Source organism: Oncorhynchus kisutch, linkage group LG28, assembly GCF_002021735.2.
Source record: "Oncorhynchus kisutch isolate 150728-3 linkage group LG28, Okis_V2, whole genome shotgun sequence".
NCBI lineage: Eukaryota > Metazoa > Chordata > Actinopteri > Salmoniformes > Salmonidae > Oncorhynchus > Oncorhynchus kisutch.
The window spans coordinates 6936067-6949117 of NC_034201.2; the positions used below are offsets into that span (position 1 = coordinate 6936067).

The 13051-nt window shown below is 41.5% G+C and overlaps 1 protein-coding gene across 2 annotated transcripts; it reads left to right on the forward strand.

Moving 5' to 3' along the window:
* The first annotated feature begins 842 nt into the window (after positions 1–842).
* LOC109872812 (ribosomal protein S6 kinase alpha-3) lies at positions 843–13020 on the forward strand. 2 transcript variants are annotated; one of them, XM_020464162.2, is made up of 23 exons: positions 843–943; positions 1055–1211; positions 2404–2448; positions 3315–3431; positions 5184–5265; positions 5442–5522; positions 5649–5728; positions 6447–6553; positions 6789–6826; positions 7039–7181; positions 7323–7393; positions 7509–7597; positions 7787–7851; positions 7989–8091; positions 8762–8886; positions 8993–9118; positions 9222–9311; positions 9619–9777; positions 10831–10992; positions 11158–11234; positions 11363–11480; positions 11647–11787; positions 11905–13020. In XM_020464162.2, the coding sequence occupies exons 2-23, from the start codon at positions 1146–1148 to the stop codon at positions 12025–12027; spliced, it is 2208 nt and encodes a 735-aa protein (XP_020319751.1). In that variant the 5' UTR covers positions 843–943; positions 1055–1145; the 3' UTR covers positions 12028–13020. The 2 variants fall into 2 exon arrangements, with proteins under 2 accessions (XP_020319751.1, XP_020319750.1); XM_020464161.2 differs by having other exon boundaries at positions 891–1211.
* The last annotated feature ends 31 nt before the right edge of the window (positions 13021–13051 follow it).

The following is a 13051-nucleotide window of genomic DNA, read 5'->3' on the forward strand; positions in this document are numbered from 1 at the left end:
GATGGTTTGGTATGAGTTGGACCGCAGAATGAAGGAAAAGCAGCCAACAAGTGCTCAGCATATGTGGGAACTCCTGCAAAACTGTTGGAAACGCATTCCAGGTGAAGCTGGTTGAGAGAATGCCAAGAGTGTGCAAAGTTGTCATCAAGGTAAAGGGTGGCTACTTTGAATAATCTAAAATATAATTTGTTTTTGTTTAACACTTTTTTGGTTACTACATGATTCCATATGTGTTATTTCATAGTTTTGATGTCTTCACTACTATTCTACAGAAAAGAGAAAAACCCTTGAATGAGTGAGTAGGTGTGTCCAAACTTGATATATATATATATCTATATATATATATATATATCTATATATATATATATATATATATATATATATATATACACATACATACACACACACACTTTGTTTTATCCCTTGCTCTTAAATGGCATGGATGGGAGGCTCAATGTTGCCCAATAATGTTTGTACCCTGTTTTGTGCTGCTGCCATGTTGTGTTGCTACCATGCTATGTTGTTGTCTTAGGTCTCTCTTTATGTAATGTTATCTCTTGTCGTGATGTGTGTTTTGTCCTGTATTTTTAATCCCAGCCCCCTTCCCTGCAGGAGGCCTTTTGGTAGGTCATCATAGTAAATAAGAATTTGTTCTTAGCTGACTTGCCTAGTTAAATAAAAATAAATGTTACACAATGACATGGCTATTTGACTAATAGGACCCCACTGTAATATAAGTCCTAGGTGACATTTGTCATCTCAAGGCATATTTGATACATTTTAGTTTATTGCTTATCATTACCTGTCTCGAGGACGGTATCCTGTTCCTGCCAACCAATGGCATAAGGGTGACGCATTCCTCAGCCTGTTCTGACAGACAGGTACACCCAGCCACGGCGCCATATTGAGAACGGAAGTGAGAGATTTTGTTGTGGGAAAAAGTGTAAGCTATGTAGTTTCAAGAAAACATTAGGAGTAGTGATAAAAGTAGTGTATACTTACAGTCGCGTTTACATTGAAACCCTCTTACGATTTTGTTTTTCTCGTTGAACAGAGACCCCCCCCACCTCAAGAAATATTTGTACTTATCTCAATCCTTGAAAGCTTCAAGTCACTGGAAGCTCGCGACTGAACTCTTGTCGAAGATGCCCTTGGCACAGTTTGGAGCAGACCCGTGGCAGAAAATGGCATTGGGCAATTCTGAAACAGAGGTAAATAGGCATGGAAATGAATGACCTATGGCCACCGTAGCTGTCATTTTGTCGTCAATGATTGCCGCGGTCTCTTGTGAGTTGACGTCCTCCCTAGAGTTTGTGGGACAGCAACCTCGTTTTGGTTTCGCACAAACGGATTTTACAACTTAAACGATTAACAAAAGGACAGCATTGTGATCTTAAGTTATCTAATTTTCTCAAGTGCAGGTTGCTACATTGTAACAACGGACATTTGTGGCCGGAAGGAAGCTGTGGTGGGGTTGAACTTGACGCAATATACACTTGAGTGCACAAAACATTAGGAACACCTGCTCTTTCTAATGAGACTGACAAGGTGAATGCTACGACCCCTTATTGATGTCACTGATGTTAAATCGACTTCAACCAGTGTAGGTGAACGGGAGGCGACGGGTTAAATAAGGAGTTTTAAGCCTTGAGACAATTGATACATGAATTGTGTATGTGTGCCATTCCGAGGGTGAATGCAAGACAAAATATTTAAGTGCCTTTGAATGGGGTTCTGGGAGTAGATGCCAGGCACACCGGTTTGAGTGTGTCAAGAACTGCAACGCTGCTGGGTTTTTCACGCTCAACAGTTTCCCTTGTCTATCAAGAATGGTCCACCACCCAAAGGACATCCAGCTAAACTTGACACAACTGTGGGAAGCATTGGAGTCTACATGGGCCAGCATCCCTGTGGAACGCTTTCGACACCATGTGGTCCATGCCCGATGAATTGAGGCTGTTCTGAGGGGAAAGGGGGTGCAGCGCAATCAGGAAGGTGTTCTTGTTCCTAATGTTTTGTTTCACCTAGCTACTCACTCAATAGCTGCTGGGCTGGCTGACCTTTGGGTAATTCACTCACTACAGGGAACATGCAATGTTTATTGGACAAGTTCTAATGTGTAAACTAGGCTTATTAATAAATAGTTGTATTTATATATGTTTTATAATCAACTGAACAATTGGCCCTGAAGCATATTTAGACAGTGTCAAAAAATACCACAATTGTGATTATTATATATTTTTTATTATTAACAATAATAAATCAATACGAAGGTAGATGGGGAACACAAGTACACATAAATAGTATACAAATGACAGTAGGGCTAGGGGCGTGGCTAAGGGGTACAATTACACAAGGACCTTAAGGGATAGAGAGAGATGATATGTTTTATGTGTTGTACAGGTACTGGATGACTCCATGGGGGATGATGATGATACAGCATGCAGTGTAAGTTAAAATAATATAAATATAATCTCAACTTCTGTCTTCTCCCTGACTGTAATTTCCACAGTTGGTGTGTTTATGTTGTGTTTTCTTCTTCTCTCTTACTCACTTGCTCAAACACCTACATTCAGGCACTCCACAATAATGCTGAGTACTATGTATTAAAGTGGCATAGTGGTGGGGTCGTCTGAGTAAAAGGAGAAGAAAATGGTTAGCGAAGATGAGGGGGTAAAGAAAGAGCCTGAGAGTGACTGTGAAAGAGAGAGGGAGCATACTGTGTCTTTAGTCATCCTCCTCCACACCACCTCTGATGCAATGGGAGGGGGTGTTGGTGGCATGGCAACCAGTTGCAAGCTGTCAGTCCCGGCTGATCCGAGTGCAGCGCAGTCTCCCCCACCGCAGCCTGTCGGCAACACTGACACAGGGAGAGGGGCTCTGCTGGCCCAGCACCGGCATGGGGGATTTGGCCTCTGCTTGGGCAGAACAAGGGCCAAAGAAGGACTTCACTGTAAGCTGGTGTGCTGTACGTGGGTCTGGTTTGGTGTTGTGTTTTGGTGGGAAAGCATGGGAGTTTATTTCTCCATCCTCTCACAGTAGGACTCTCTGCTTTAGTGCAGTGAAAAGGCGCTAAGTATGCAGTCTCTTTATTAGTGTGGTTTTAAATCAAAGGTTGTGAATATATTTGATTTGATTCATTCTATTGCTTTGTATATTTGCTTATTCTTTGCATGTCTCGTGTGTTTGTTTTCGTACTCACATCTGCTTTTGTTTATAGAATTGCTGTGTATTGTTGTCTTTTTCCATACTGCTGTGCTGTGTATTTGGGTCGCGCCTGGCTTTGGTTTGACTGTGTCTCTTTTCTTTCACAGGATGAGGGCTTTGTGAATGAGATCAGTATCACAAACCATGTGAAAGAGGGCTCTGAAAAGGCTGATCCGCGGCAGTTTGAGCTGCGCAAGGTCCTAGGACAGGGATCCTTTGGGAAGGTAAATTATTGTGTGAGGTTGACATTTGTAGACCTGGTTGTAATGTTTATTTTTCTTAATGATAATATTATTCATATACAGTTGAAGTCGGAGGTTTACATACACTTAGGTTGGAATCATTAACTTGTTTTTCAACCACTCCACATTAACAAACTATAGTCAGTTTGGTCAGTTGGTTAAGACATCTACTTTGTGCATGACACAAGTAATTTTTCCAACAATTGTTTACAGATACAGTGAATTATAATTGAAATAATCTATCACAATTCCAGTGGGTCAGAGGTTTACATACACTAAGTTGACTGTGCCTTTAAACAGCTTGGAAAATTCCAGAAAATGATGTCATGGCTTTAGAAGCTTCTGATCATTTGAGTCAATTGGAGGTGTGCCTGTGGATGTATTGCAAGGCCTACCTTCAAACTCAGTGCCTCGTTGCGTGACATCATGGGAAAATAAAAATCAGCCAAGACCTCAGAAAACGCCTGAAGGTACCACGTTCATCTGTACAAACAATAGTACGCAACAATAAACACCATGGGACCACGTAGCCGTCATACCGCTCAGGAAGGAGACGCGTTCTGTCTCCTAGAGACGAACGTACTTTGGTGCGAAAAGTGCAAATCAATCCCAGAACAACAGCAAAGGACCTTGTGAAGATGCTGGAGGAAACAGGTACAAAAGTATCTATATCCACAGTAAAACGAGTCCTATATCTAGATAACCTGAAAGGCCGCTCAGCAAGGAAGAAGCCACTGCTCCAAACCGGCATAAAAAAAGCCAGACTACGGTTTGTAACTGCACATGGGGACAAAGATCATACTTGTTGGAGAAATGTCCTCTGGTCCGATAAAACAAAAATAGAGCTGTTTGGCCACATTGATCATTGTTATGTTTGGAGGAAAAAGGGGAGGCTTGCAAGCCGAAGAACACCATCCCAACCGTGAAGTACAGGGGAGCAGCATCATGTTGTGGGGGTGCTTTGCTGCAGGAGGGACTGGTGCACTTCACAAAATAGATGACATCATGAGGTAGGGAAATTATGTGGATATATTGAAGCAACATCTCAAGACATCAGTCAGGAAGTTGAAGCTTGGTCGCAAATGGGTCTTCCAAATGGACAATGACCCCAAGCATACTTCCAAAATTGTGGCAAAATGGCTTAAGGACAACAAAGTCAAGGTATTGGAGTGTCCATCACAAAGCCCTGACCTCAATCCTATAGAACATTTGTGGGCAGAACTGAAAAAGTGTGTGCGAGCAAGGAGGCCTACAAACCTGAGTTACACCAGCTCTGTCAGGAGGAATGTGCCAAAATTCACCCAACTTATTGTGGGAAGCTTGTGGAAGGCTACCCGAAACGCTTGACCCAAGTTCAACAATTTAAAGGCAATACTACCAAATACTAATTGAGTATGTAAACTTCTGACCCACTGGGAATGTGATGAAAGAAATAAAAGCTGAAATAAATCATTCTCTATTATTCTTACATTTCACATTCTTAAAATAAAGTGGTGATCGTAACTGACCTATGACAGGGACTTTTTACTATGATTAAATGTCAGGAATTGTGAAAAACTTGAGTTTAAATGTATTTGGCAAAGGTGTATGTAAACTTCTGACTTCAACTGTATGAATTATGGTTGGAAGTATGATCATATCTCTAAACATTTGTGTAAATGAGACTGACAAATTGATGGAAGATGTTGTGATTAACAACTGAACTGATTTGTGTCTCTGTCTATTGATGTTCAGGTGTTCCTTGTGAAGAAAATAACAGGGCCTGATGCTGGACAGCTTTATGCTATGAAGGTACTGAAAAAGGCCACATTGAAAGGTACACTAGTGCACAGATTTTTTTTTTTGTGAATTTGTTTATATTGAATATAGAGAACTACTTTACAACTACAGTGTCTATCTTCCTGGGTTTAGAACTACTTTACAACTATCAATCTTTCTAGTTGAATTCTATATATCCGGATTTCACTTATTATTCTTATCACGTATAACCAGTGCGAGATAGGGTCCGGACTAAGATGGAGCGAGATATTTTGGTGGAGGTGAACCATCCTTTTATCGTCCGACTACATTACGGTGAGTTATCAGACATCTCACTGACCTGCCATATATATATATATTTTTTTTTACGTCTGATGTAAAGAGAGATTATCAAAACTTAGATGTGTTTTGAGTTGAACATGTACCCATGATTCTTCACAGCATTCCAGACAGAAGGGAAGCTGTACCTGATTCTGGACTTCCTCAGGGGTGGAGATTTATTCACACGGCTGTCCAAAGAGGTAAACCAAATTCTAATCCTGAGGGGGGTTTTCTACGATTTATAATTGTTTTACACTAAACACAAATATAAAGGCAACATGTAAAGTGTTGGTCCTATGTTTCATGAGCTGAAATATAAGACCCCAGATGATGTTCATAAGCACAAATAGCCTTTTTCTCCCAAAAAATGCCAGAGATGTCTCAAGTTTTGAGGGAGCGTACAACTGGCATGCTGACTGCAGGAATGTCCACCAGAGTTGTTGCCAGAGAATTTAATGTTAATTTCTCTACCATAAGCCGCCTCCAACGTCATTTTAGAGAATTTGGCAGTACGTCCAACCGGCCTCACAACCGCAGACCACATGTAACCATGCCAACCCAGGACCTCCACATCCGGCTTCTGCACCTGCTGGATGTTTGAGGGGGGGTGCTGAGGAGTATTTCTGTCTGTAATAAGGCCCTTTTGTGGTAAAAATCTCATTCTGATTGAGTGGGCCTATGCCCTCCAGGGCCCACTCATGACTGTGCCCTTGCTCAGTCGTGAAATTCATAGATTAGGGCCTAATGAATTTATTGAAATTGTCTGATTTTCTTATATGAACTGTAGCTCAGTAAAAATAAAATTATGGTTATTTTTGTTCAGTATATTTAGAAAAATGACACATTTTGAATAATCTCTGTGTATTTTGTGTATCAGTAGGTACGTTATTTTAAATCAGCCTGTCTCCATACTCCCAGGTGATGTTCACAGAGGAGGATGTGAAGTTCTACCTGGCAGAGCTGGCTCTGGCACTGGACCATCTGCATGGCCTGGGAATCATCTACAGAGACCTTAAACCTGAGAAGTACCTATCACACTAATGCTATAAACATTGCTTATGCACATTAGGTACTTGTTTCTCTTCCAATCAGCAACCTGGAAAATACATGTGTATTATTCATATTTAAGCCAAACATTATTTTGAGTCAAATCAATTTGGAGCGTAGAAGGGACAATGTTATATAATGTCTATTTACTGTGTGAGTTTCTGCTGGTGGATGTTGTTTTCCTCTCTGACTGAGATCACTCTGTCCTTTCAGCATCTTGTTAGATGAGCAGGGACATATCAAACTCACTGGTGAGTAATGCTCTGCTTCTATTAAATATTCATGCTTCATATTCACACTTAGCCTGACTCATTCACCAAGCACAATAGGAAAGCACTGCTAGTCATATTAATACCTTTGCATGTCATTTTAGGAGCCCTCAGTTTGCCTATGTACAGTTTTCTGCTTGATTATGAATAGAATTTAACCACAGGCTCATTTTGCTGCCCTTTGTTTGTTCCAGACTTCGGCCTGAGTAAAGAGTCCATTGATCATGAGAACAAGGCCTACTCTTTCTGCGGAACAGTGGAGTACATGGCACCAGAGGTCGTGAACCGCCGAGGACACACCCTTAGCGCCGACTGGTGGTCCTACGGTGTGCTCATGGTGAATGCTTGTTGCTCTTTTACTTTTTATTACTCTGGGATGTGTTCAAATATCTGACTGGTATCAAGTGTGCCTTCATATCTGCCTGTATGGGCCAATGTGTCCAATGGCTGACAGGACCACTGTTTTCATCTTCCCCAGTTTGAGATGTTGACGGGAACACTGCCTTTCCAAGGGAAGGATCGGAAGGAAACCATGACCATGATACTGAAGTGCGTCCTCCCTCAACATGTCCCATTCTCTCGTACCAGTTTTACCAGGCTGTTAAAATAGTTAGCCATAATTTGTTCTTTATCTACCATAGTACTTTTTTTGTTTGCACTGCAGGGCCAAGCTGGGAATGCCACAGTCCTTGAGTCAAGAGGCCCAGTCTCTCCTACGTAACCTGTTCAAACGCAACCCAGGCAACAGACTGGGTAATCAATCTCATCACTAAAATTGTATTTTCTGCTGTGTCTTGTAACTAATGGGTGGCTCAAATAAAACACACTCAAACGGAAAAACGCTAGTCCGACTTTACTGAAACATCACCGAATGTTTGAACAACTGCAATCCTATTACCCCAGCTGTCCTGATGTGATGTGTGTGTTTTTTGTTGTTCACAGGTGCTGGTCCAGACGGAGTGGAAGAGATCAAGAGACATTTCTTCTTTTCCACTATTGACTGGAATGTACGTTTTTGGCTATTCAGATGTGTACCATCTGCCTACTACACTGTCCTTATGTATTATACATGTATTTTTGTGTTTTTAACATACATGTTTAGGTTTATTCCATTTAGCATCCCTTTTTCTTGGTATGCCTGTAGAAATTATTCAGGAGAGAAATCCATCCCCCCTTTAAACCTGCGAGTGGCAGACCTGATGACACTGTCTACTTTGACTCTGAATTCACTGCAAAAACTCCACGAGGTAAATAAAAGGTTCTTGTTTGGTGCTTTTACAATACACAGTTTCATAATCTGAACAGTGTTATTGGCGGCAGGTAGCCTAGCGGTTAGCGTGTTGGGCCAGTAACCGAAAGGTTGCTAGTTTGAATCCCAGAGCCGACAAGATGAAAAATCCATCTGTGCCCATTGCTCACAGAGTTGCCGTTGATGGTGGCTGACCCTGCCTGTGACCCCACTCTCCCAGGAATTGGGATATGCAAAAAACTAATTTCCAATTCACACGTGAAATAGGACAAATAAAAGTGTAAGAACCATTTTGATGTGTGTTGTGGCTGTTTGGTCTTCTCACCACTAGAGAGCAGTCTCACTTGGGTTATGGGTCAGGTGGTGGGTCAGGCGTATAGGGTCACAGGCAAACAGATAGTAGGGCTGCATGGGTGAATTGGGAGATTCACATTTACCGCTAGTCAACCCGGATTACTCGACCACAAACCATCGCCATCAAGTTTAAATTGTCATCGTGTTATTTTATGAATTAAATGGGAACATCACCCAACGGTATATCACTCTTGCATCAAGTGGCGAATTGGAACTTAACAATAGCCAGAAGTATAAATACCCACTATCATTATAATTATTAATTGTGTCAATGAAAAGTAGCGAGTGGATTGACGTGAGGATTGTCCCTACAGACTCTCCTGGCTGTCCCCCGAGTGCCAACGCCCACCAGCTTTTCAGAGGCTTCAGCTTCGTGGCCATCTCGAAGGAGGAGAGTCAACCACCACAGACCCCCAGCATGAACATGACCTCAATACAGGTACCAACACATACACATACATTATGGGGTATGATCTTATGTTATTATATGGTTGTGTGTGAAAATAACAGAACTGGTCTCTGTATCTGAATCTTTGTCTTTTCAGCAACTCCACAGAAACGCAGCACCGTTCAGTGATGTATACGATGTGAAGGAGGATATTGGCGTGGGCTCTTACTCCATATGCAAACGCTGCGTTCAGAAGAGCAACAGTATGGAGTATGCTGTAAAGGTGAGTTGTAACACTGTCCTTAAACATTGTCAGTTTCTCCTTCTGGGGCTGCCCATGTTTAGAATGGTATGATTAACGGTCATTACTGATGTTATTATCTTAGATCATCAGTAAGGCCAAGAGGGACCCCACAGAAGAGGTGGAGATTATTCTGCGTTACGGACAGCACCCCAACATCATCACTCTCAAAGATGTGAGTCATTACATCCGCAGTATGCTCATGAAGCAAGCGACACTGTTTTGCTTTTGAGCCACAGTTGAAAGTTACAGCAAGATGGTGCTATTATTCTAGATTCACGTGTTTTGTTGTTTCATTGTTTGGCTAGTATGTCTATGTTCTGAGTGAGTAATGGGCATATTTTCTCTGACTAATTATGCCACCTGTCTCCGTTTTTTTTTTTTTTTTTGGTGGGTGATTGCGCTGAATACTCTTCTAACGACTCATGTTATTTGTGAGTATCTCTAGGTAACAGTGTGAGGTTGTGCTCTGTTGACTGTAGGTGTATGACGATGGGCGCTCCGTGTACCTGGTGACAGAGCTGATGAAAGGAGGGGAGCTGCTGGATAAGATCCTCCGACAGAAGTTCTTCTCTGAGAGGGAGGCCAGTGCTGTTCTCCACACAATCACCAAAACTGTGGAGTACCTGCATGTACAGGGGGTAAGCAATCACCATCACTATGATACATTACACTAATATACTATGACTTCCATGTATGTATTATTGTTTTTACCTAGAGCACTTCGGTACTTTCAAAGCAACATATGCACCTTTTCCTGTATGTGACGATCCACTTATGATCTTGTCACATAATTTTAAAGACATACCTTATATCAATAACGCTTTATGGGTTCATAAGAATGCACATATATTTATTGAATTGAATGTGTTTACCTATGTCCTTCGGTGCGGCCGACCGTTTGCCTGTAACGAGAGAAATGCATCTTAGAGTTTACGCCGACAGTCATTTTGGTTATGGGCGTGCCAACCATTTGTTTGTAGTGCTGGGCATGCTTTTTCTGAGCTAAATGAACATTCGAGGGCACATGCTATGGTAATGTAATGGCTAGATTGAAGGTAAAGAATTGTTTGCAAAAAAAGTACCTGTTTTTCTCGTCGTTGAAGAGTTCTGTTCATTTATGTTCAGAGAATTAATAGGAAAATGGGGGGCGTGTTTGACCGCATGGTTATTTAGGGTACGAGTAATGTGGTAGTAGCTTATTCCGGGGGACGTACATGTTTATATCCCAGGTTATTGACGCTTAAAGAATGCTAGCACCTTTATTGAGATGTGTGCTGGTATAGGTATATATATTTAGCTGAACATTTCTGTATGGTATATCATGTGCTTTGAATGTTAATTGACCAGATATAGTATGTGTAAGGGTTTCCATTGGTATTGCTATAAGAAGCCTGTCCTCATTGAGGGACAGGACAGGGAACAGTTTGGCAGGTTGCTTGTTTTTGTTTGAGGAGCTCTATTTGATCCAGTTTATTATTTTTCTAAATACTTTACATTTTGCTGGCTATTATTATCTTCACTTGTAAGTAAAAAGCCTCACTCTGGGCAAGAAAAATCCATTCATTTCATCGCTATTAAAATCCTACCGCATGGTCAACCTCACACTATATAAGAAATATGAGTTGGCCATCTATGAAATTTGACTCACTGACTTAGGATGTCACTGATGAAATATCTGTCCCCCTGCTCAGGTTGTCCACAGAGACCTGAAGCCCAGTAACATCCTGTATGTGGATGAGTCTGGAAACCCAGAGTCCATCCGGATCTGTGACTTTGGCTTCGCCAAACAGCTGAGAGCTGAAAACGGGCTCCTGATGACTCCGTGTTACACGGCCAACTTTGTCGCCCCCGAGGTGTCTCTTCTACATGTTTCTGTGACTAGTACCTGCATCCTCAGCTAATGTTTGTCTGCTGTATAACTAGTCTGTGTTTATTTTTTCAATATGTTTGTCTAGTATGTGACACAATGTTCTTTGCTTTCTGTATTCTAATGCAATGTGCAATAATGTTGTTGTTAGGTGCTGAAGAAACAGGGCTATGATGCAGCGTGTGATATCTGGAGTCTGGGAGTACTGCTCTACACAATGCTTACTGGGTATGTGTGCTCTATCAACTGTAATGCAGGCAATAGTCAATGATGTGCAATACAATTTAAGAGGACCAATTAAGTACTTTCATATGTTAGAGGTCCTTTTGAAGTATGTGTTTTTCTTGATGTTTCAGGTTCACTCCTTTTGCCAATGGACCAGAAGATACTCCTGAAGAGGTCTTAGCTCGGATTGGCAGTGGAAAGTTCTCTCTGACAGGCGGCTACTGGAACTCTGTCTCAGCAGAGGCCAAGGTATGTCTGGAACATCGGTTGGACGACAGCACTGTGCATTCCATAGTATCCAATTACTCTATGATAATAGTTTCCAAAGTAAATACTTTGTTCCTAGCACAATGTACTTGATGTTGTAGTAATGGCAGTTAATGCACAAACTGAACTTTGGAATTGCTTTCTTTAGGACCTAGTGTCAAAGATGCTGCATGTGGACCCCCATCAGAGGCTAACTGCTGCTCAGGTGCTGCGACACTCCTGGATAGTACACAAGGACCGGTTGCCCAAGTACCAGCTCAATAGACATGATACCCCTCATTTGGTCAAGGTAATAATAAAACTTATTCAATGCACTATAGTCTCTTCTCTGCCACTCTGAAAGAAAGTCTCTGCTGGGTATTGATACATTTAAGACTCCAAGACCTTTCTCTTTTTCCTCCTACAGGGTGCGATGGCAGCCACTTACTCTGCTCTGAACATGCATGTTCCCCCTGTGCTGGACCCTGTAGGACACTCCTCATTAGCTCAACGAAGAGGAGTGAAGAAGTTGACTTCCACAGCCCTGTGAATCCATCTGCCACTACTATCATCTCACCTGTTTAATGCTACTGCACCAGTGCATTCGTGAGTTTTGACTCCAGCTGTGTTAGAAGAACAGTGTGTAAGACCAAAAAGGAACTTGACAATGTATTTGCGTGTACAATCTTCACTGCCCACAGATCAAGAGTTACAAGACTGTATATATTATTTTATGAAAATTAGATATATTTACCAGAAAAAAATAGAATTAACTGTACGGATTCCTATAGGTCTGTTTAAACAGAGATTGAGTTAAGCACTGTGGGATGAAGGGGTTTAGAGAGGATTACAAGGATGTTTCCTCCAATTGCATGGAGCACAAGATGGCAAAAGCCAGTCTCACCCCCCACTACCTATGCACTTGTGTGAATCTGAGAAGATACGATAGGTACTCAATATGGGCTATTGCTTATACCCATCTATTGGGCAAACTCCTCAATTCTACAACAATCAGTTTACCAAGACCCTTTCAAACCTGGGGGGAGAAAATGTGCTCACCTCTGCTGCTGCACTTTCTCTCAGACCTTTGTGTTGGGGCAGGGGTCAAAAGTTTTTTTTGCTTTACTCAGTCTTTACATTTTTTTTTGTCCTTCTCATGATTTATAAAGGGAAACACGTGAACAAGGGATATACTTATAGCAATTAGGATTACTTTTACAGTCTAATTTTAAGAGCCTATTAAGAATGTAATTTTGTATGTGGATGAATGAAACATTTTCTACTTGGTGTGCATGATTGAGGCCACAGGACAGCTTTGTTTTAAAGGGAAGGGCTTTCCAAGAAGCTGCTGTGAAATGTAACATGCTAGATGGAGGTGAGAATAGACACTGTATTTCCTCTCTGCTTTAGCATCTGTCTATCCATGTTTAACAGATGAAAAAAAACATTCTCAGGTGTGGTCCAGGCAAGTGTCTGCAGCTTATTTTGTAACTTTAATTTTTTTGCAAATTATCACGAATAAATAAATATACAATCAACTGTATCAGTATTTTATTATTTCCTCCACTGAAAGC

Bases quoted from the DNA above. Each gene is read 5' to 3' on its own strand.
- LOC109872812 (XM_020464162.2), top strand. From the start codon at position 1,146: ATGCCCTTGGCACAGTTTGGAGCAGACCCGTGGCAGAAAATGGCATTG. The intron at 7,394-7,508 runs GTGCGTCCTCCC...TTTGCACTGCAG, and splicing joins ACCATGACCATGATACTGAA to GGCCAAGCTGGGAATGCCAC. The intron at 9,119-9,221 runs GTGAGTTGTAAC...TTATTATCTTAG, and splicing joins GTATGGAGTATGCTGTAAAG to ATCATCAGTAAGGCCAAGAG.